This window comes from Notechis scutatus, chromosome 6 (assembly GCF_049901735.1).
Source record: "Notechis scutatus isolate UNSWTSFEM ecotype Mainland chromosome 6, rNotScu1.2, whole genome shotgun sequence".
Classification (NCBI taxonomy): Eukaryota; Metazoa; Chordata; class Lepidosauria; order Squamata; family Elapidae; genus Notechis; species Notechis scutatus.
Window position 1 is genome coordinate 58,726,257 of NC_142014.1, and position 21,339 is coordinate 58,747,595.

The following is a 21,339-nucleotide window of genomic DNA, read 5'->3' on the forward strand; positions in this document are numbered from 1 at the left end:
TCCCATTTTGCATTGTCTACCAGTTCTAATATCCCTTGTGCAATTAATTTGTCAAGTTGTTTGTCTATTTTTGGCTTAAGCACGAATGGTACTCTACACAGTTTGAGTCGTATTGGGGCAACCTGGGGGTCAAGGTTAAATGAATTAGGGGTCCCCACATACTTGCCCAAACTGTCATCAAAAACGTCCTCAAATGCCTGGATCAGTTCTAGTATCGTGTGGATTCCAGTCACCTCTATTCCCAATGCTTCAAACCAGTCTAGTACAAGTAGGCTGGGTAATTTGCCTTCGACAATCGTCAGACGCAGGGGGCCTTGAAACTGTTTAAATGTTACTTGAAATGTTCCCATCCCCATGACAGGGATGTGATTCCCTTGATAATCTTTCAAATAAATTCTCTGCTTTTGCAATTTATTTTTGGAGATGCTGGGCTTTATCTTCTTCATTGTGGCCCATGAAACTATTGATAGAGAGGACCCAGTGTCCACTTCCATGTCACATGGTGTTCCTTCAATGGTGACGGTGATGTTGATCTTTCTTGTTTGTGTTGAGCTGGTTTTCCCAATGGTTGTCTGGAACATCCACAGCTGACTCAGAATGTTGGTTTTCTTTTTTCCATGGTTTCTACGCTTGTTCAATTTTGTACCCTCTCTGTGTATTGGATGGGTTGTTTCTGCGGGGTGCTGGCTGGCTGGCTCTGCATACTCTTGCTAAATGGCCCTTTCGCTCACAACGTTGACACGTGGCTTCCTTGAATCTGCAATTCGCTCTTGAATGATTCCTACCACAACCGGTGCATGTGGACTGCCATTCTTCAGTTTTCGTAATTTTCCTGTTACTTTTTAGTCAGCAGACATCTTCTTCTTCATCTGTTGACTCTTCCAGTTTGCTGTGATCTTGTTGGGCTGTGTTGCCACGATGCTTGTTATTTGGACTTTTGTCTTTCTGAATTGTGGCCATTGCTTTGATTAAAGTCTTGGTGGCTCTGGCTTCATCTAGTGCTATCTTCAGGGTGAGGTTGGGCTTTGCTAGTAACCTCTGTTGAAGACTCACATCCCCGACTCCATAGACGAGTCTGTCCAGTAGTAGATCTTTAAGGTCTCTAAATTCACAGTACATGGCAGTCCTCTGCAGCACGGCGATATAATCATTTATTGACTCATCTTTATTTTGGCTCCAGCAGTGGAATTCATGCCGTCGGATAATCTTGGATGGTGCTGGTGCGTAATGTGTTCAGAGTGCATTTTGGATTGTGTCCCATGACATTGTTTGGCCTGCCACTGGAGCAACCAGTGCCTTGGCTGTATCGAAGATTTCAGAGCCACAATAACTCAAGAATAGCGCTCTCTTTCTTTTATTTATAATTAATGCAATAATAAAGAAGAGAGGGAAACATTGCAATTGTTTCTAAAGATTGATAAAATATTGAAAAGAAATGTGAAAGATTTATAAGGAAATTTATACCAGTTATTAGAATGAATTTGAATAATTATTTTGCTTATTAATAGTAAATAATTTATAAGATAAAATTGTATGACTATCCAATGGTATGCTTATTAACAGTTAAGTAATAATAAAGGAGGGAAACATTTCAATTGTTCTCAAAGATTGATAGATATTGAAAAGAAACGTCAAAGATTTACAAGGTTCATACCAGTACTAGAATGATTTTGAATAACTATTTTGTTTACTAATGTTTATATATATATATATATATATATATATATATATATATATATATATATATATATATATATATATATTGTTTTTGCTATGTTTTTAGAATTTTTCTTTTTACATTTTCAAGGGGAAGTACCAAGCAGAGTCTGAATGATGAGATCTACATGATATAAAATAGATATTAGAAATTTGAATGTTATAATTTTAGAACGCACAAATTCAATGTTTAATGAGATTTCATATGATAATAACAATAAGATTTAAAGGTGTTGCATTTCAATTGGCAATCATAGGGGGAATTTTGCTTCTTAAGAATGTTGGAAGAGAACATATGAAATTGTAAACAAGACAGACGAAAGTATAAGTACAATGAATAAAAAGATATAGAAATTTAGGTAAAAGAAATACAACTGAATAAGAAGAAAATGAGATAACCATAAAAGAAAATTAAGAGAAGTAAAGGGAGAAATAGTGAGAGGTTGGAAAAAGAGTAATAAGATATGAAGTTGAATACATAAGATGAATATGCATATGAAATTGTGTCTGTATGGAAATGTGATAACCCGGAACAATGCTGTACTCAAATAAGATGTTTTATTTGTTTTGTTAAAACTCAATAAAACTTCATTTAAAAAAAAAAAAAGAATAGCGCTCTCTTTCTGTTGTCTGAGAGTGCTTGTAACTGGTTGGCCTCTAGGAAACAATCAAATCAGATCAGATCAGAGTCCCAGTGTTCAATGGCCAGCTTGAAAGGTGCTGGTGGAGCATGCATGGTCATCTTGCTGAATTCGGGATGAATCTTTCCTGATGACCGATTCTGCTAGTCCACCTTTTGATCAGCTTTTTTGTTTCTATTCTTCTTAGGATCCCACCAGTGTTCTGTTGTGGGTGAAACAAGACACGTAGCCAAAGGGAACAGTCCAACTTGTTGTTTATTCAGTTAACAGTGATAACAGAACGGCTAAACCCGTCTGACAGTTCCCCTTTTATAGGGGCTGTCAGATGAGCCAGCCAATCACATTCAAGAGGTTTTCCCACCTAAACTGCGGATCTGAGAGAAAACTTCAGCTATACTAAAAACATAACAACTTCCTAGCAATATGACCAGTTTGGCTAATCTACTCTTAGCTCTTGGATAAAGCTTACCTTTTCTATTCTGTCTCTCATGCGTCTGTTCTGCATCTTCCATAATAATGATTGGCACATCCCATAAATGGTCTTTTCTACTTCTTATTTCCTCAACAGGCTGAAAGAGTCATCTCACTCTAAGCGAGATGTTCCAGCTATTATGTTCAACAAAACTACTTCAGACACTGATGTTGATTATGATTTAACACTGTCATTATAATGTTTTTATTATTCTGCTCTACAATGTTGTTTTTACTGTTGTTGATCTTACTTCATTCAGATTGTTAATTTTGTTTTGTTGATTACTGCTGTGAATGTCAATCATGCTGAGTTTGATTTTATGGCAGAAAAGCAGCTTAGCTCAAGGAGGAATACTATTGTCCCAGCCCTTAGCAGTATTTATTGTCTTACAATATTAAATATTTTTTTTAAAATTCTGTCTCAGTAAAAAAAGGAGCCTGAGATTTTGAAAAAAGTACAATAATAAAAATAAACAATGTAATTTCATAATCCATTGGGGAAGAATAAAAGCAAAACTCATAAAATATGGATCTAATATATCCAAGGTGTGAGTCATAGTCTACAGGGCCTGTCGGAAATAAGTTAAGAGTGGTTAACTTGCAAAACCAGTATTTCCTGAATTTAAACACAGATTAAAAACTATTTGAGCAAAATACTGCTCAAATAGTGTTGTACATAGTCTTACAGAATATATATTTGCTCAGTAAGTGCCATCAAATTCAGGGGCTGAACTCAGAAGAAAGGGGATCTTATAACCTTTTCTACTAAAGGTTTCATACTCTCATTTATATTCTTCTTTAGTAAAAGAGTGGACTGACATATTGTGCTAAACCATATTCTTTGCTTTTTTGCCTAACATGATTAGATTATGGTTTAAGCAGAAGTCACCAAACTTGTCTAATCCCCAGGTATCTCGGCCTAAAGCCAGAATGCAAACAGGACAAAGGTTGTGTGTGGACAACCAGTATTCATCTTGGGACTCTTGGTTTTCTTGCTAAACATGGTTTACTTTTGTTAGGGTTTGTGAAATAAGTGACAATAGGTAGCTTAATATGTTGTGCCAGGTTATTAATAGGGCTTACAAACCACAATAGGTAGATCAAATCACATGTTTATAGTTAAACAAAACCCATTATGGACTAGAAAATGTTGTGCAAATATTGCTGTAGGACACATATTTAATTTGCAGTTTGAGATTGGGAGGTATTATCTAACTTGTGGCAGTTAATCTTTTGGAATCAGTGGGAATGTATGAAATATTGAGATCATGTTAAGGGCACTCTTCCAAAATAGTTGTAGCAAGAAGTTGATTAGAAGGTAAAGTGAAGGCTGGGCCAGTGGTGGTATTCAGCCGGTTCGCACCGAATCGGGCGAACCAGTAGCAAGAATTTGGCGTGGGTCGCCGAACCGGTAATAAGTTCTGGCTGGACACTCCCCCCTATCTGGTCGCCCTCCCACCCAATGCTCGCTTACCCCACCCGCCTGACATTCGCCTAAGGTATTTCTTTTTTTCCCCTCCCGACAATCAGCTGTACATAGATCAGCTATGCTGGGATTCCCCTTGCTGAGGTCCAGGAAGGCAAAAAATGGAGGGAGGAGCTCAGGGCCCCCCTCCATTTTTTTGCCTTCCAGAGCCCCAGAGGAGCCTTAGGGGAGCAAAAACACCCCCCAGAGGCTCTTCTGAGGCTAGGAAGCTCCCAAAAATGGGTGGGGGGTGCAAAAAAGTTTAAAAAAAAGCCACACCCACCCAGTCACATGGCCACACCCACAGAACTGGTAGTAAAAAAATTTGAATCCCACCACTGGGCTGGGCCCCACCTTATTCTACACTACTCTACTCCTCTCCGTACCCAATACCTTCTGAGAAACTGGCATACTTCCAAATAAAGCACCAGGAATCATTGTTATGTTCTATAATACCTACACTTTGCATTATTATTTGAGCCATGAAACCATGCAGGTTGTAAGATTTAGGTGTTGTTAAAAATGAATTTCCTCAATTAAGTTCCAATGCTAAGTTCATACTTCACTATGAAATACTCCTGCAAGTCCATTCATAAAGACTCATAGGAATAAAATTAAAACAATGCATCATATGTTAACATCTGGTATTAAAAAAACACATTGCCTTTAAGAGAGCGGCAGCACTAATGGCATTATGTATACATATAAGATGCCGAACACTGGCAAACAGATGACTACCTGTTATTTTTAAAAACCTCTACTAATTGTTAGACCTGGCAGGTGCCTCTGAGATTAAAGCATTTCCCTTAAGGCATTCATATTATCTTTTACTAAAATTACTTATATGTTGCAGCTTATTCTCCTACAGACTAGACAGAATTTACTCTATGCTTTTGATTGTTAAGATTTTTTTTATCAAGAAGTGCACCTTGAGACGAGGAAAGTAATCGAGTACTTTAAGAGAACAATGAGAAGTGACACTACATACAAAGTCCAATCCACATCATAGCATTATTACAATATTCTGTGAATATTCTATGACGTACATGTTTGGATTGTGACGAATCCTGTATGAACAAACAACAGAATGGAATCAAGATTCCACTCCACCTTCTTTCTCAATTCCTGAAAACCCTTCCTTATATTTTTGTGCATTATAGGCCAGGAAAATTTTTGGTAAAAAGCAGCCTATATAACTTTAAGGATTTGTTTTCTTTTAAATAAAAAAAACACTGTTATTTATTTATTAAACAAATTCAAGAAACACATATTATATTACAATTTATATAACTATACTATATAAATTGATATATATATAACAAAAAACAAAAATGTAATTGTCCAAATCACACATAAGTGACTCCAGGCAGCAATTGAACCTGCAGCCAAGTTCTTTATATATGAGACTATAACCTTGTGTATCCTGATCTGCTATTAACCCAGAAGTAATTCTATTTGATGTTATAGAATTTTCTCTATCAAAGAGTGAAGAAAGTTCAATTTGGAGACATTTGATCAAATCATTCAATCTAAACTTGATGTAATTTGGAAAGTTGACTAATTTGATCAAGTTACATTCATCCTTTTGGTTCAGGTCATGCTTCTCATCCTTTTGGTTCAGATCAAGAGTGTAATATTGCATACCTCTATTATTTAGTCATTTCATCTCCTTTTCCCCTTTTCTTCCATTTTTATCATCTTATCTGATGAATTGTAGAGTACTTGAAAGCTTTTACAGGTAGTACTTGACTTAGGACAATAACTGAACCTTGCAATTATGGTTGTAATTTATTTATTTATTTACTTAATTATGTACTTACTTATTTTGCTGCCCAACTCATTTCAAAGTGACTCTGGGCAGCTTACAGCATTAAAATCAACAGATATTTATAAATCAATAAAAATTAAAATCAAAAATAGAATTATAGTTAAAAGATAGGGAGAGAGGGAACAGGATGACAGTCATAAAGCAAATGCTGCGGTTGTTAAGCAAACCTATTGATTGTTATGCAAAGGTTTTTTTTTCCAGAAACTAAAAAATGTCATAAATCATAGTCAGATGAACCTGGGGTGCTGCAAATGACTCTAAATGCAGGCTGGTTGCTGAGTCCGCCAAATGCAGTTATGTGACTGCCAGGAGGCAGAGATCACAACTTTGGAATCATATTGTAAATACCTTTTAGGGGGGAGGGGAGTCTGTCATAACTTCCAACAGTAGTTAAGTGACCAGTCATACTTTGAGGATACTTGTATCTCTTTTGTGATCTTGAATTGTTCTAATATGTATTCTGGAACATTCTTTTGGCCAACATGGCTTCTTGCGTTAGAATAGAATAGAATAGAACAGAATAGAATAGGAGTTTTTAGTATGCTAAAAATTGAGAGGTATATAGGTTGCTACAACTATGAAGCAATTCATTTCTTTTAGATAAGAGGTTGCTTAAAAGGACAGAAAGAATGAGATTAAAGTATATTTAATCTATTAAATATTTCTGCTATTTTATTTGCCCTTGTTACAGCTGCTTACTGCTGCCTTGCTGCAGAACTGAAAGAAGTCTTTGTTTTTTTCTTCAAATTATGGTTATTTTGTGATTCATAGTATTGTTTTGCATAGTTATCTCTAGTCACTTGATATGAGGAACAACATTCATAAATATTTTTATTCATCTTTGAAAGAATTGCTCATCACTTGGTTCTTATTTTGCACTCTTAAACCATGGTCCTCCCACTTGTTCTTCCCTGAGCGAAAAAAACACATAGAGAAAGCAGATTACAGCCACTTTAGCCTCTGAGCTGTGCTGAATTTTGCCACAGGGGCTTTGTCTTTCTATCTCTGCAGCTGGTCAACAACCTGAAAGCTTATCATTACTGCCTGCATTTTGTGGCTACAATATGCATTTTAGCTGCCCAACTGCCATTGCTGGGGGGAGCCCATCGTGCTGCTTTGCCCCCTCCAAACTCCCTTTCCCATACAATATTGCTTGCCGGCCTTATGCATTGGCTCATTCAAAGGAATGCAGCATGTCAGCCCCCTCCCCGGTTCTCCTCGAGTTCCTCCAAATAATCCGGCCTCAAAGGCCGCGCTAACTGGGGATTATGGGTGCTGAAGTCCAACTCTGTTGGAGAGCCCCGGATTTGGGGAAGCTTGCTGGACCAGGTGGCTGTTCAGCCAGCCTCCTAGTGAGGATCCCGTCCCGACCGCATGGGAAAGCGGCCAGTTGGCTGGACCAAGGGCTGGATGTCGTCGCCCTTTTCTGTCCCCGCGGGCTCCGGGCGGAGCGGCCGGTCCTCGGAGGAGGCATCGCCGACGCGCACCGGCCACATCACCCGAGCTGGGAAGGGGGGGTTCCCGGCTTGTCACGCCCCTCGCCCCCGTCGACTTTAGCCGCGCCTGCTCAGTGGGGGCGGAGGCCCCGAGGAGCTGTCAGCAACTCCGTGGCCGCCGGGCAGGTTCCTTCTTCCTGTGAAGAGCGGGCAGCTTCTGGGCGCTGCGCCCGACGAAGGATGGCGAGCGGTGGCATCTGCTGCGAGAGGCCGAGGCCAGCCCCGCCGTCCCTGGCCAGGTAAACGTGGGGAGCGCGGAGGGCAGCTGGAGATGGTCGCCAAGGCGGGAGCCGATGGAGGGGATTCCCTGGCCTGGCGGGTCCCAGAAGGAAAGTAAGGCAATCGGGTTGGTTGGTCTTGGTTAGGAGGAAACGTGCCTTTCGCCTCCGTCACCCGGGCCGGGGCTTCCCCGGCTCCCTCTCTTTCCTTTCGGCTCTCCCCGCCCACCTGAGACACAAGAAGGTGGCAGCTTTCAGCTACCCTCCTTTTCTTTCTCAGTTCCCACGGATGGCAGATGCACTGAGATTTCATCCACGAGGCTCGGGTGGGTAGCCCTATGGTTTTGCACAACGTCCCGGGGGGGGGGGGGCATTCCTCGGGATCCTAAAAGTAGGTCAATTCCTCCTTCAAGAGTGTTAACTGTGTGGATATCACCCCCCCGCTTCGAATCGACCCCGTTGCCCTGTCTTCCCAGCTGGGGGCTTTGTTTGCTCAAAGAAGGGGCAAGTTCTACAATTCATTAAGTGTCTTAATGATGTTAGTCATAGTAGATTATGATAGGGTTACAACCAGGGATATGTGATACCTTTGTAATTTTTGCTGTTAGGGGTTGGAGAAGGAAAGCTCCAGGAGGTGAACTTGACCGATTCAAGGAAGTTCGGCAGAGAGCTCTTTAAAAGATTGTTGGCAATGCCACAATTCAAGGCCATGCATATAACTTGATAAAGGACACTCTGTGCTTTTTAATTTAGTATTTTTTGTTATTGGCATAAGTATGTATGCATTGGCTTAGCAATTTCTTGCTTATAAAAGATTAATGACTTGAAAGTACATAAAAGTCAGAAAAACAAGGAGATGTTGGGTTCAATGAAGCAGTAGGCAATAAACAGTTGGTTTAAAAAATAATTAACAGATGATGTTACTTATGGAGAATAAACTAGAAATAGATTAGAGATTAGAGATCATGGAGAGCATACTGGAAACATCACAAAAAAGTAGTGCGATAGTTTTCTGTGTACTTTATTCTCAGTTTTTACTTGAAGTTTAAATGTCGGGGGGCTGTCCTTCATCACTTATTTGATTGTATGAAGTTATATCTGTCTGGTTTTAATCTGGTTACCAGAATTTGTCACAAACTATAAATTCTACACCACAAACATTTGCAATTCAAAACTCAAGATTTTCCATCCAACAGCTCTGGCATGTTGGCTGCTGTTAGTCATTGAAGATTAGGTATCAAGGGAAGAAATTTTCATCAACTTTATTTCTAAATAATGTGGACTGAAATTCAATATACAATATATTGTTATAAAGATTCAATTTTAAAAGCTGAAAGCCAGACAGATAAATATATTAAAGCTAAAAATTAAGGTTTAAGTTATTAAATGCTAATTTTCATTAGGCACTATTCTTTAAAAGATTGTTTCAGGTATGAATAACAACCTCAACAATATGGTACAGACTAAGCTTGTGACACTCTAAACTCTGTTTCTCAACTTTAGCCATTTTAAGTGTATGAACCTTAACTCCCAGAATTACCCAGCCAGAACGAGGAATTCTAGGAGTTGAGATCCACACATCTTAAAGTTGCTAAGTTTGAGAAACACTGTTCCAAGGTATTATAAAAAGTTATTTGAGCTAAATAAACTGCCATCTTATTGCCATTTTTCGTGGCTCTTTAAGCAAAATATAAAGGCACGGGTCAACTTCTTCTGTTGTGCAGATCCAATTCTTGTAATCAAGGACAACAGTATTGTCTTTTCATAACACATAGAAAGAACAAGGGTCCAAACTTGGCAAGTTTAAGACTTCTGGACTTCAACTCCCAGAATTCCTGAACTATTCCTGGAGGAGGAATTCTGGGAGTTGAAGTCCACAAATCTTAAAGCTGTCAAGTTTGAAGACCCCGATATAGAAGCTTCCAAATTTTCTATAAGAGGTGTACGTGATCCAATTAGCCTCCTACAGAAGTTTAGCACATCCTCTGACTAAACCCTTACAAGATGCATTGTAATCATGTTCTATCCCTTAAATTATGTGAACATATTCCATTTGGGAATATGCTGCTATGTCAATAGCACAAAACTGTAAGGAACAGGATTACAATGAATTAGAAATGAGGCGATGAATGAGACCATAATATTTTGGGAATGTAATCTGAAGCAGAGATAGGTAATCAGGACTTGATTAAAATGTGTACTGATTACATCAGGGGATAAATAATATTGTACAAAAGGCTCCTGAATATTTTGGATTTTTTTTATTTATTTATTTTCAGTTTAACATTTTAGACAGCTGTGATTACTTCTAGTACTTCCTTGGCATTAAGAAGGATTACGAAACATGCTAGCTTTTTTATTTGGCAGAGAGAGGCCTTCAAAATTATGAAAACATAGCAGAGCTTAATTTCAGTGGTTTTCTGTTCCGTGAGTATCTGAACTTTGGCACTTTGAGTTACAATCAATAGTAAAATATTTTAATATCTCCTGGACACTAGAAAACATAATTTTTCTATGGAATTTTTTTCTTCTGCTTATCCTATACTAATAGATTTGGCCATCTTTGTTGTAAAATAAAAGGGAAGGTGAACTATTTACATCAAGGTTATTAACTTTAACTTTGGTTAAAAATTAGTATGGGACTCAAGAAACCTAAAACATTATCCTAGCAACTCTACTTCTTTTAAATTTGATTATTTCAAGGATGCCTACTTGCCTCTGAGCTCATTGTAATTCCTACTGAGGAAGCTTCTGTTATTGTTGTCTATTTTCTAGGTAGGATGTAGCAAAAAGCTTTGGAAAGAAGAGCTAAATCTAAAAAGGCAAAAGGGATGCTGCGGCCCTGGTTATGACTAGTATGCAGATGCTAAGATACTTACTCTTAGGAGTAAATTTCCATGGATGAAAAATGGTTTCACAAACCTCTTTTAGGGTGACCCTAGTTGTGTCATTTTTTCTTATTTGTCTCTGTCAAAATGTTTACCTTTCCCAACTTTAAAATGCCTGTGAAGACGGGGAAAATAACATCTGCTTGAGGCAAATATATTAGACACCTTATTTGCTCTGAGCTGTCAGATCATTAAAGTCAAACTCTGGATAAAGTTTCGGGTATTGGCAACTTGTCAGGTGTTAGTTATCACTTCTGCTTTTTACCAGTGGTTTTGTTCAATCTTCTTGAATTCTACTGCATTTTATCTCTTAGCTTAGTTTCTATTTCCCTGTAAGATGAAATGTTTAATACACTCTGTACTGATGACTTTGTACTCAATATATATGGCTGTTCTGCAGATACTGGAATTGTCCCAAACAATGCTGTTTTGGTACATAACTGTTTTGGTACAATGTCTTGTCAAATTGCAGCTTCCTGTTGTCTAATAAACCAAATAACAAGCCATGTTTGACTGTGTTTAGTGCTAAAACAAAGGATTTGGTAAGCCATGGTTTTGCTCCTCCCCAGGGCTGCTACATCATCGAAATGTATGTAGTGAAAACATTGGAAACCTGTAACAGTCAGCATGATTTATTCAGTAGCTGGGAAGTTCACTCCATCCCACAATTTATATGTGCAGTTGAAAATGTCAGCAATGGATTGGATTCAAAACTATAGTTTGATTTGACATTTGAATTGATATAACATATCAAGAGAGGCCCTTCAGATATTGCTGTCTAAATTCTAGCATTCCTTACTGGACAGTGTGAGTGGGGAGATGAAGTTTATGAACATTTGGAAAGAAAGAAAGATTATATTTCATATATAGAGCTAATAAACAAATATACTTTAAGGAATTCCAGCAAGCGGGCTCAAGTAAAAGAACCTTATCTGAATCATGAGACCAGGGGTGGGATTCAATCAGTGTTACTACCGGTTCGGTGACTACTATATGCATGCACGTGTAAAAATCCTTATGCTGTGCTACCCGGACAGCTGAAAAGCGCTGTGCGCAAGTGTGCAGCATTTGAAAAGCACTTTTTCCCTGCTTTTTCAACCTCAGCTGTGCCGTGCAAAGCAGCTGAGGTTGAAAAAGTAGGAAATAAAGGACAGGTAAGAGCCCAGGCGGGCAGGTGGGCCAAACAACAGCAAACACAGAACTGGTTCGGTGTTTGCTGCTCTTCAGGGCTACCGGTACTATAGAGCCAGGCAGAACCGATAGCATTCCACCCCTGTATGAGTCCCTCTGCACAGTCATTCATGCCTTAGTGGATTACTTAGTGGATTACTGCAAAGCACTCTACATGGGGCTACCCTTGAAGAATATTCGGAAGCTACAGCTGGTACAGAATGCAGAATGCACACAGTTCTGGGCGCCCCTAGGATGGCACATGAACACAGCTATTGCGTGAGCTTCATTGGTTACCAGTTTGCTTCTGAGTCCAATTCAAGGTGTTGGTTATTATCTTTAGTCCTATATGGCATGAGTCCAGAGTACCTAACCCAATGGGACTTTCCTGCCCCACTCGCTCCAGTGGAAGAGGCCTATTACAGAGCCATATGCTAAGTAATTACAGCAGGTGGGGTCAATGGGAAAAGACTTGCACTGTGGCTCCGGCCCTGTGGAACTCTCTGTCAATGGACAGAAGAAGTGCCCTATTTTTTAGGCCTTCTGGAAACTGGCTTTGTTGGTTGGCCTGGGGGCTCTCACCATTGGAGGTGGCTGACAGGGTAAGAAGACCTCATCTGCACCTCATCCATCTCTTAATTCTAGTTTCAGTATGAATTTTGAAGTTTTAATTTGTGTGGTTTTAATATTTTAATTATTTCTCTACTTGTTTTTATACATTGTAAGCCATCCAGAATCACCTTATGTAGGGGAGATGGGTGGCATAAATATGAAACAAACAAACAAACAGATAAATAAACATTCAAGTTAGATATAATAATCTAGGTGGGAATAATGTGATCTGTATCCGTTTATAAAATCAGTGCAGTTCTTCAGATCAAGATGCAGATTCAGTCTCATTCTGCCCACCCATCTCTCCATGATTTAATTTGCTGTGCAATTAACTTTATCATTAAGTAATGAAAAGCCACTACTGTAAAATAAAGTACTTTAATAAAGTACTTTAGTACTTTAAAGATCAAGAAATATTTTCACAAATCAAAACAAAAATTTGCCTTATAGATCTTATTAGTTTGCCCATTCCCTAACATTTGAGCAAGTAACTTTGCTGAAAATCCTGGTATCTATGCAGCATCAAGAACACCATATAAAATGAGAAACCATTATGCTCACAGGATGTACTTATTTGCTAATCTGGTAAATGCCTAAGTAGACTGTTAATCTGGCTAATGAAAATAGTTTATGATCTGAGCCATGGGGCATACTTAATGCACACAATGTAATTGTCAGTAATCCAGTTTGGCAGGAAGAATGAAGAATTAACAGGATTACTAATCATATAAAGATCTGGCAGGAATTTAAGTTAAATTTAGCACACTCAGAAATGATAAAAATCACTGGATGCTTCTACAGTCTATATACCTTGCAAGAGCAAGTCTAAACTTCAAATCTCATGGCTATAAATGTTATTTCTAATGACAATATTGTTTTACTTTAGAAAATTTTACTCCAAAATTATGAATGATGCAAAAGGATGATCTTCTTTATTATTTATAGTAAGAATATCCAATATATATTGTTTGTTTCTCAAATGAATCAATAATCCTTTAAGTGTAAAAAGATTTTCAACTGTTTCTTTCATTATATATTGCTCCTTTCATTATATTGATGCCTGATCTCCACTTAATTAAACATTGCCTACTTCTGATTGCATAATTCGGCTTATATAAAACATATTAAGCATTAACGAAAGTTCTTCACCTAGTAACTTTTAGTTTTTAATTAACAATGCAAAAAGCACTATGAAAAAATATTACCATTTAAATTGCTAAAATGAAGTTGGAACACCTTCAAAGAAAATAAAAGGCACATTTGGCTTCTGTTTGATTATTTTTCTCATGCATTGATTTCTTTAATCACAATCAGTAATAAAATTTAAATTATCAGTACAATTCCATTTATTTGTTAGGGGGATTTTCCAATTCTTAGTACATTGGCAGAAGATATTGCATTTGAGCTATATAAAAAAGTGATCTCAGAGCTGTGCTTTCTTGCTTTGGAAAACACTTGCTTGCCAAAATTATTTTATAACTTGAAACAGGCTCAGTGTCACTGCCTTCGACTTTATATCTGATTTGTGTGTCCTTTAGCAGGATTTTTTATGGTGGTGTTGGTGTGAATGCAGAAATGACCCTTTATTGTGATTGTGGATTAAGGAGATTAAGGAGCTCATTGTTCACTGAAGACACATTGAAAACTACTTAATTTTACAACACAGGACTGATTTAACCATAGTTTCACCTGGTAAATTGTGAACATCCTAGACTAAGATAAATCCAAAAAATGCTAGGATATTTCTGGAAGCTTGGTATTTGGACTAATCACCTATCAGTAGACACATAGAGATAAATCACATTTACACACCATTCAAAATTGACAATTAAAAAAAAGATTAGAAGGAAACAAAAATACCTGAATGTATCTTCTCCAGCAGCAAAAACCTAGATAAACAGGGATTAACAGTAGACAAACAAGCAGAAAACAATAACCTAATCAAGAAACTACCAAGAAGAAAAACAACACCCCCAACAACATTCATAGGGCAAGCTATTGTATATAAATAGGAGTGAATCCCACACTCAACTAACACTAATGATATTTCCTAGTTGGATAATGAAACATCTGCAAGCAAACAAGTTTAGAGAACACCAAAGACTAGTTCAATTGAGTTTATATACAGTATTCTCTGAAATTATCATTGTGTCTTCATATTTTCTCCTGAGTTGTACTTGTGTAGTGGATTTAGCAGTAATATAACTCAAGGATGTAATTGTGTTGTTAGAATGCAAAAATATTATAAAACAACTCAAAAGAAAACTATAAAGTATGAGAAATAGTAAATTAATTAATTTTGCTATTGTTTTTCAGATTTAAACTGGGTTATGGAATTGTTCAAGATCAAAAAGTGATAAAAAGAACATTTTCTACATAATAGGCAAAAAAAGTCAGTTTGTGTTCCTGTATAACTATACAATTTGTTGTGAGCTGAAGTGATTATCAAAACAACATTTTCAAAACAGTATGACTAATTGTAAAGGCAGATCTGTCAGCAAGAAAAGAAATGATAAAGCCTATCATGGAGAAGGTTTTGTAAATTGGACTATAAATCTAAATGCAATTCAGTCCGACAAATTCTTGAACTTACTGTTGAGTATGGTTCCAATTGTTTATCACAAAACCCAAGAAGAGAGACATAAGAAAGTAAATAGTCTCTGGCAAGATGGATTGCAGCCATCAGGACATAATTTCAGTATTAGGACTGATCAACACATGGATTATCATCACTTTTCAGAATCAGCCTATCATGGAAGTAATGGACATAATTCATCAAGCTGTAGCCCAAAGTATGATAACTTTGCAAGTTACAATTATTCAGATGGGACTCACTCCTCAGAAATGGATGCTATGCTGCAGGACAACCATTTATCTAGCGACAGTGATGAAACCTCTCCCATTATGGAAGGAAATAGAAAACAGCCCAAGGAATCTAGTAGCATTATGGCATTACAGATACTTGTACCATTCTTGCTAGCAGGATTCGGAACAGTGTCTGCAGGGATGGTTCTAGATATTGTTCAGGTAGGTATTTGCTTATCATATAATACTGTAAACATGATGCTTCTGGACTAGGACTTTAGATAGTGTCATCTTTATAACACTTCCATGGTTCCTCACAATTTCTGCTTTTTTCCTACTTGAATAAACTATGGAATCGCAGTACACTGGCAAAATTTTTGACTTCATTCAAAATCTCTGGAATTTTAATGCATGTAGGTGGGTAGGAAAAGATCTGTTTTCTCACTTTATTGTGTAATTTAAGTCTAATTAGTAGAAGTAAGAACTGTAGATTCAGGGAAACCCAAAGATACTTCTTGATGGATTTAACTGTGGCATTTTATATTTTTTAAAATATACTAAAGATGAGGAGGAGTGCCTTATTTATGGTTATGTCCATGTTTTCAGATAGGGTGATGATGTGGGTTTTTTTGAAACATGACTAGTTTCAGTAGCGATACAGATTTTTGAATCTCTCCAAGTTTTGATTCAGATTTCAAACTTCTAACCATGTTTATCCACAACTGTCTACTGAGGATGTGTTGGAGATTCACAGAATTATAGCATTGGGAGGGTTACTTTGAACTACTCTGTGGAGTCCCTGTTCAGTTAAGATATCTAAGCTAAAATATCCTAGACAGATGGTTTGTCTAGCCTCTGCTTGAAGCCACCCTCTGAAGAGAAATCATCTCTTTTCTTGATAAATAATTTTACAGTAAAAATGTTTTATTACTAGATACTTCCTTAACATTCAATTAGAATGTCCTTTCCTATAATATGAGGGGGCATGGTGACTCAGTGGTTGAGACACAGGGCTTGTTGGCTGGAAAACCAGCAGCTCAGGTTTGAGACCCGAGCTCCACAGGATGGGGTGAGCTCCAGACCTCACCCCAACTCCTGCCAACCTAACAGTTCAAAAGCATGCAAATATAAGTATATAAATAGGTCCCAGTTTGGTGGAAAGGTAACAGTGCTCTGTGATGTCATGCTGACCACAGAAATATCTTTGGAAATGCTGGCTTAATGGCTTTGAAACAGAGATGAGCACCACCCCTATAGTTTATTTATTTATTTATTTATTTATTTGATTTGCCAATTGTTTACAAGATAATAAGTATAAATGTATACATAGTTGTGAATACATGAAATGGGTACATATAAGAAAAATAAAAGAATAAGAGAAACAATAGGACAGGGACGGTAGGCACGTTGAATAAACCCCCTCCCCAATAACTTAAATTCATTATGTCTCTTAATAAATAGTGCAGAATAGCTTTTCTTATGCATGACATCCTGTTAGATGTTGAAGTTGCTATTATAACTTCCTACAGTCTTTTCTTTGCAAAACAACTTCCTACTTGCTGTCTATCTTCATAATAGTCTTAGTTCTTCATTCCTTAAACATCTGTATTATCCTTCTCCAAATCTGTTTGTTTCAGACTTGACAAGCAGTCTAACAGTCTGTTCAGTTTATCTGAATTTTTTTAAAGTGGGGTTTCTGTTCAGTATGATTCAGTTTAATTTTTTATATATATAATGATGTTGGAATGGCTGGTCTGTTTCTTTTTTAAAATAGGATAACATTTACTTTCTACAAGGCATTTCAGCTGTGTCCCGATTTTCGTAAAGATAATGTATAAAAGTTGAGCCAGGCCAGCAGCATGTTATTTTAGTATTCCACAATGCAATTTATTCTGCTCGAAACAATTGCTTGGTGGAACACACTCTTGTTAGCAACATTGGGTCTAAGAGCTGTCCTTTCTTTGATTTTTGCCATCTACACTGGGCAGATGGTTTACTGTTTTTTTAAAAACAAGTATTTGCTATTGTTCTTAACATCCTTAATATCAATCTAGGTTAATTCTGAGTTTTGGTGTTCCTGTCACCATTACAACAATTCTGGGCTATTCATACTCTTCTTTTTTCTTTTTTTTTTTTTGGCAAACTGTCCCTGTTTTATTCATTTTCAGATTTTAGTATGGCTACACTAAGCTCTTTGTGTAGCCATATTTGTTGTCTTCTGCTTTCTTCCGTGCTTTATTTTTACTGGAGTGGTTTACAATTGTGTTTTTAATATCTCCCTTTTTAGAAAATCTTACCCTATTGACCCAAATCTTTCATGTTAATTTCTCCTCTCACATAATTTTCATTGCTTTGAATTTATTAAAATCTGAAAGGTCCAAGATATCAGTATAACTATATTCAACTTTACTTTCCTAAGAAATCAAGAATTCTAGCATTATGGTATCACTTTCCAGCAGAATTCCTCTTCTTTCCACTTCCTTGATTAATTCTTCTCCATTGGTTCATATCAAGTCAAGAATAGCTGATATTGGTTGGGCCTTCCTTCCTTCATCCTCTGGAGAAGAAAGTTATCAACAAAGCAAACAGAAATTCCCAGGAAGTACCATGCTTGACAGAGTTTAAGTTCCCTCATCATCCTTTCATGTCAGTTAGAAAAAAGTATATTTGTTTTAGAAATCATCATCCATATATTATCCTTGACTGGGCAGGCAATTGTAGATATTGACAGTGTCAGTATTGTTTTTATTAATTCTCCATCTATTTTAATACAAGGGCCAAATGATTTTTGTTGGATACAAGCAGCTGCAGATGTAGTTTTTCTATGTTATATCATGGAAAGTGATAACTTTTGGTGGAATTGGAAAATACAGAAGCTATTTTGTCACATTGCTAGTAGACAGCACACTTCCTTGAGCTGATGGGTTAGAATAGACCCAGATTTGTTTTGGTTCCTCATTAGTATTGAATCATTAACTTCGAGAATACTCATATTCTTCTTGCAGAGTCCAAGAAAAAAAAATCCTTCTGCCCTTCAGGGAATAATTATCTTGTGTCCTGATCAGTGTCTCCTTTTCTTTCCCTGAAGGCTTAGTGTTATTTTATTTATTTTTTATTTTTGCAAGGACTTGAAACTGTTTCTGAATTCCAGAGATGCATATTTTCTGTGTCACATCCAGGGGTGGGATTCTACTGGTTCTGTCCACTTCTGTAGAACCAGTTGCTCTGAAGAACAGCAAACAGAGAGCATACATAAAACCGGTTGAAATGTTTGCTGCTGTTTTAGCCCACACGCCTGCCCAGGCTCTTACCTTACCTTTATTTCCTGCGTTTTCAACAGCAGCTGCTTTGCGCGACACAGGTGCGGTTGAAAAAGCAGGAAAAGGGGCTTTTCCAACTGCTGTGCACTTGCACTCAGCGCTGCTCAGCTGTCCGGGCAGCTCAGCAGGTCGTAAATTGCACTCACGCAGAGCAACAGAACCGGTAGTTATACGGGCTGGATCCCATCCCTGCTTGATTGTCTTTTATAGAGAATTGCTTCCTGCTTCAGTTTTTATAGCATCGTCTACTTTTTTTCCTGATAAATCTTCATCTTTTCTCATTAATAGAGAAGCCATAGAGGTTGGCCACTACTTATTGCTAATTATCAGGCTTTCTGTTTTTTCTTTCTTTCTTCTACTTACTGCAAATCTATGCCATTCTAAGTGAGAAGCATAAACATGTAACAAGTATTGCAGGAAATGGCTGTTGAATCCTGCCTATTCATACTCATGTTCGTCTTTTGAACTATCACTAATAAAAAGCTTTTGTTTTTTGCTTGGTTAACCAAGTGCATGTACCATACATTTGTAACAGAACCTGGCAGATCCCTTCCTGGAATTTCCACCCTCTCTTCCCCCTCTACCTAAGTTCCAGTTCCAGCCTTGTAGCTTTTTTCTTCACGTTCATCTAGGTAGGTTGTGATTCTGCCATCACCTGTTCTAGAATAGGGAGATGGTCCTCCTTTTTACCCAGAGTTTGGATGGCAGAAAAGAAAACAGGAGATATTCCTCCCTCAGAAGTAAGGTATAATTAAATGGTTCCATTTAAGTCCCAGTTATCAAGTCCAAGTGGTTTTTTGAGAACATGGTGTTAGTATGAATCCAACACAAGAGTAACAATAGGTTGACTATTTCATTTTATTTGTACTCTTAAATGAGAATCACTGGTATAAGGTTATTCACCATTAGTTCGAGAAAAAAAGGCCTCATATTTTGTAAAGCAGCTAACCATTAGTCGGTAAGAAAAGTTTAATAATGTAATAACTTAGCTTGGGCAATATAGCTCCCACAAATAACAATATTTATTATTGTTGAATAGCATTGGGAAGTGTTCCGAAACATTACTGAAGTTTTCATCTTGGTTCCTGCATTACTTGGTTTGAAGGGTAATCTGGAAATGACTTTGGCATCTCGACTATCAACAGCAGTAAGTTTGGGTAACATTTTGAGGTTGATAACAGGGATGGGCTGCTGGGGGTTCACAGAGGTTTGGGAGATCCTCTAGCTAAGATTCTGCACAGTTTGGAAAACCCCCAAATCCTGTTCTGACCAAGGCTTCCTGAGACAGTAACAATCATACGCTTAGTCCCCAAAACTCTGTTTATTTCAATGGCTGTTAATTATATTCATTCACAGCCTGTAATGAGTCCCAAACAGTTTGTGAATAGTCCAACAAAAGTCTGCCACAGTCTTTTTGGGATAAGGCTGATAAGCACCCATCTTTATCTCCCTTGAAATGCTGCCTAAATTCCCAATTAGCTGTACAAGGCCAAACGGAGCACAAAGTCAACACGGAGCTTCAGAGTTTAAACTGATCAGAACGAACAAAGTTGCTTCCTGCAAAGGCTCATGTCCCTTTTGCTCCTCCTTTATGTCTTATGGGAGGGGCCAATCATCTCTAAGCCTTACTCCCAAGTCACCCCTTTTGTCTTAACTGTTCTTGTCTTCTGGCAGCTCTGCGCAAGCGCGCACTGGGAATAGGCTTACCCTGTTCCTCTGCCTCGCTGATAACAGATTCTGGAGATTCCGGAGTCAGCACATAACTCGCCTCTAAAGGCAACTAAGAGGTGACTATCTGTATATCTGTAGCTCTTTTCCCAGGTAATTACCCTGTTTCCCAAAAAATACAATCTACCTAAAGTAAGTCCTAGCTTGATTTTCACACGTGCGCCCAATATAAGCCCTACCCCCAAAATAAGCCCTAATGAAGACTCCGCCCACTCTAGAGTGGACGGGTAAAAATTAAGCTAGGGTGGAGATGGTGGGGGTGGAACTGCCCTACTACTTACCTTTGGATAGTTGTAGCCAGGCCTCACACACCCCAAAACCTGCCTTGCCGGCCCATTTTTTCTGCAGTCGGCAAGGTTAGCAAGGCTTTCCTGAAGACCTCTGTAGCTGATAACAAAGCTCTAGATCAATCCGGAGCTCTGTTATCCGCTGCAGAGGCCTTCAGGAAAGCCTTGCTGACCGCAGAAGAAAAAGTTTCTGAAGGCCTCTGGCAACGAAAAGGAGGCCGGGGGCAATGCATGCAAGTCAGTGAATGACATCCCCTGAAAATAAGACCTGGCGCCTTTTTTGGTGGCAAAAAAAATAAGACGGTGTCTTATTTTCAGGGAAACACAATATGTACTAGATGAAGAAATAGTTCATTGTTTATATATTTCCCACTATTTAGTTTCACTTGCTTCTGACTTTCTCCACAAAACAATGCATGGTTTGTTGGAATCTGATTGTTTTATCATATTTCCCTTTATTTACTTTTTACCTAAACTAACCACCTCTCTGGGGGATATTGCTCCAGCATATTTGTCATTTTAGTGATTTATCATTTAATCAAGTTATTACCAAGGAGGAAACTACATTCCCACGAAAACCGGCAGAGCAAGCTAAATGCCAAAGTCACTCACACTATTGATGCTATCTAGTTAGAAAATGAAATGCCTGCAAATAAACAACTCAACTCAGAGAGGGCCAACAACTCAACAATTT

At 37.9% G+C, this 21,339-nt stretch overlaps 1 protein-coding gene across 2 annotated transcripts in view; it reads left to right on the plus strand.

Moving 5' to 3' along the window:
* The first annotated feature begins 7,693 nt into the window (after positions 1-7,693).
* Positions 7,694-21,339, plus strand: part of SLC41A2 (solute carrier family 41 member 2) — a 35,577-nt gene continuing 21,931 nt past the window's right edge. The window contains exons 1-3 of one of the 2 annotated variants that reach the window (XM_026694995.2): positions 7,694-7,856; positions 14,822-15,532; positions 19,670-19,777. In XM_026694995.2, coding sequence (XP_026550780.1) covers positions 14,975-15,532; positions 19,670-19,777 — 666 coding nt within the window. In that variant the 5' untranslated portion in view covers positions 7,694-7,856; positions 14,822-14,974. Of the gene's footprint in view, positions 7,951-14,821; positions 15,533-19,669; positions 19,778-21,339 lie in introns of both variants that reach the window. The other variant, XM_087968412.1, reaches the window with a different exon arrangement.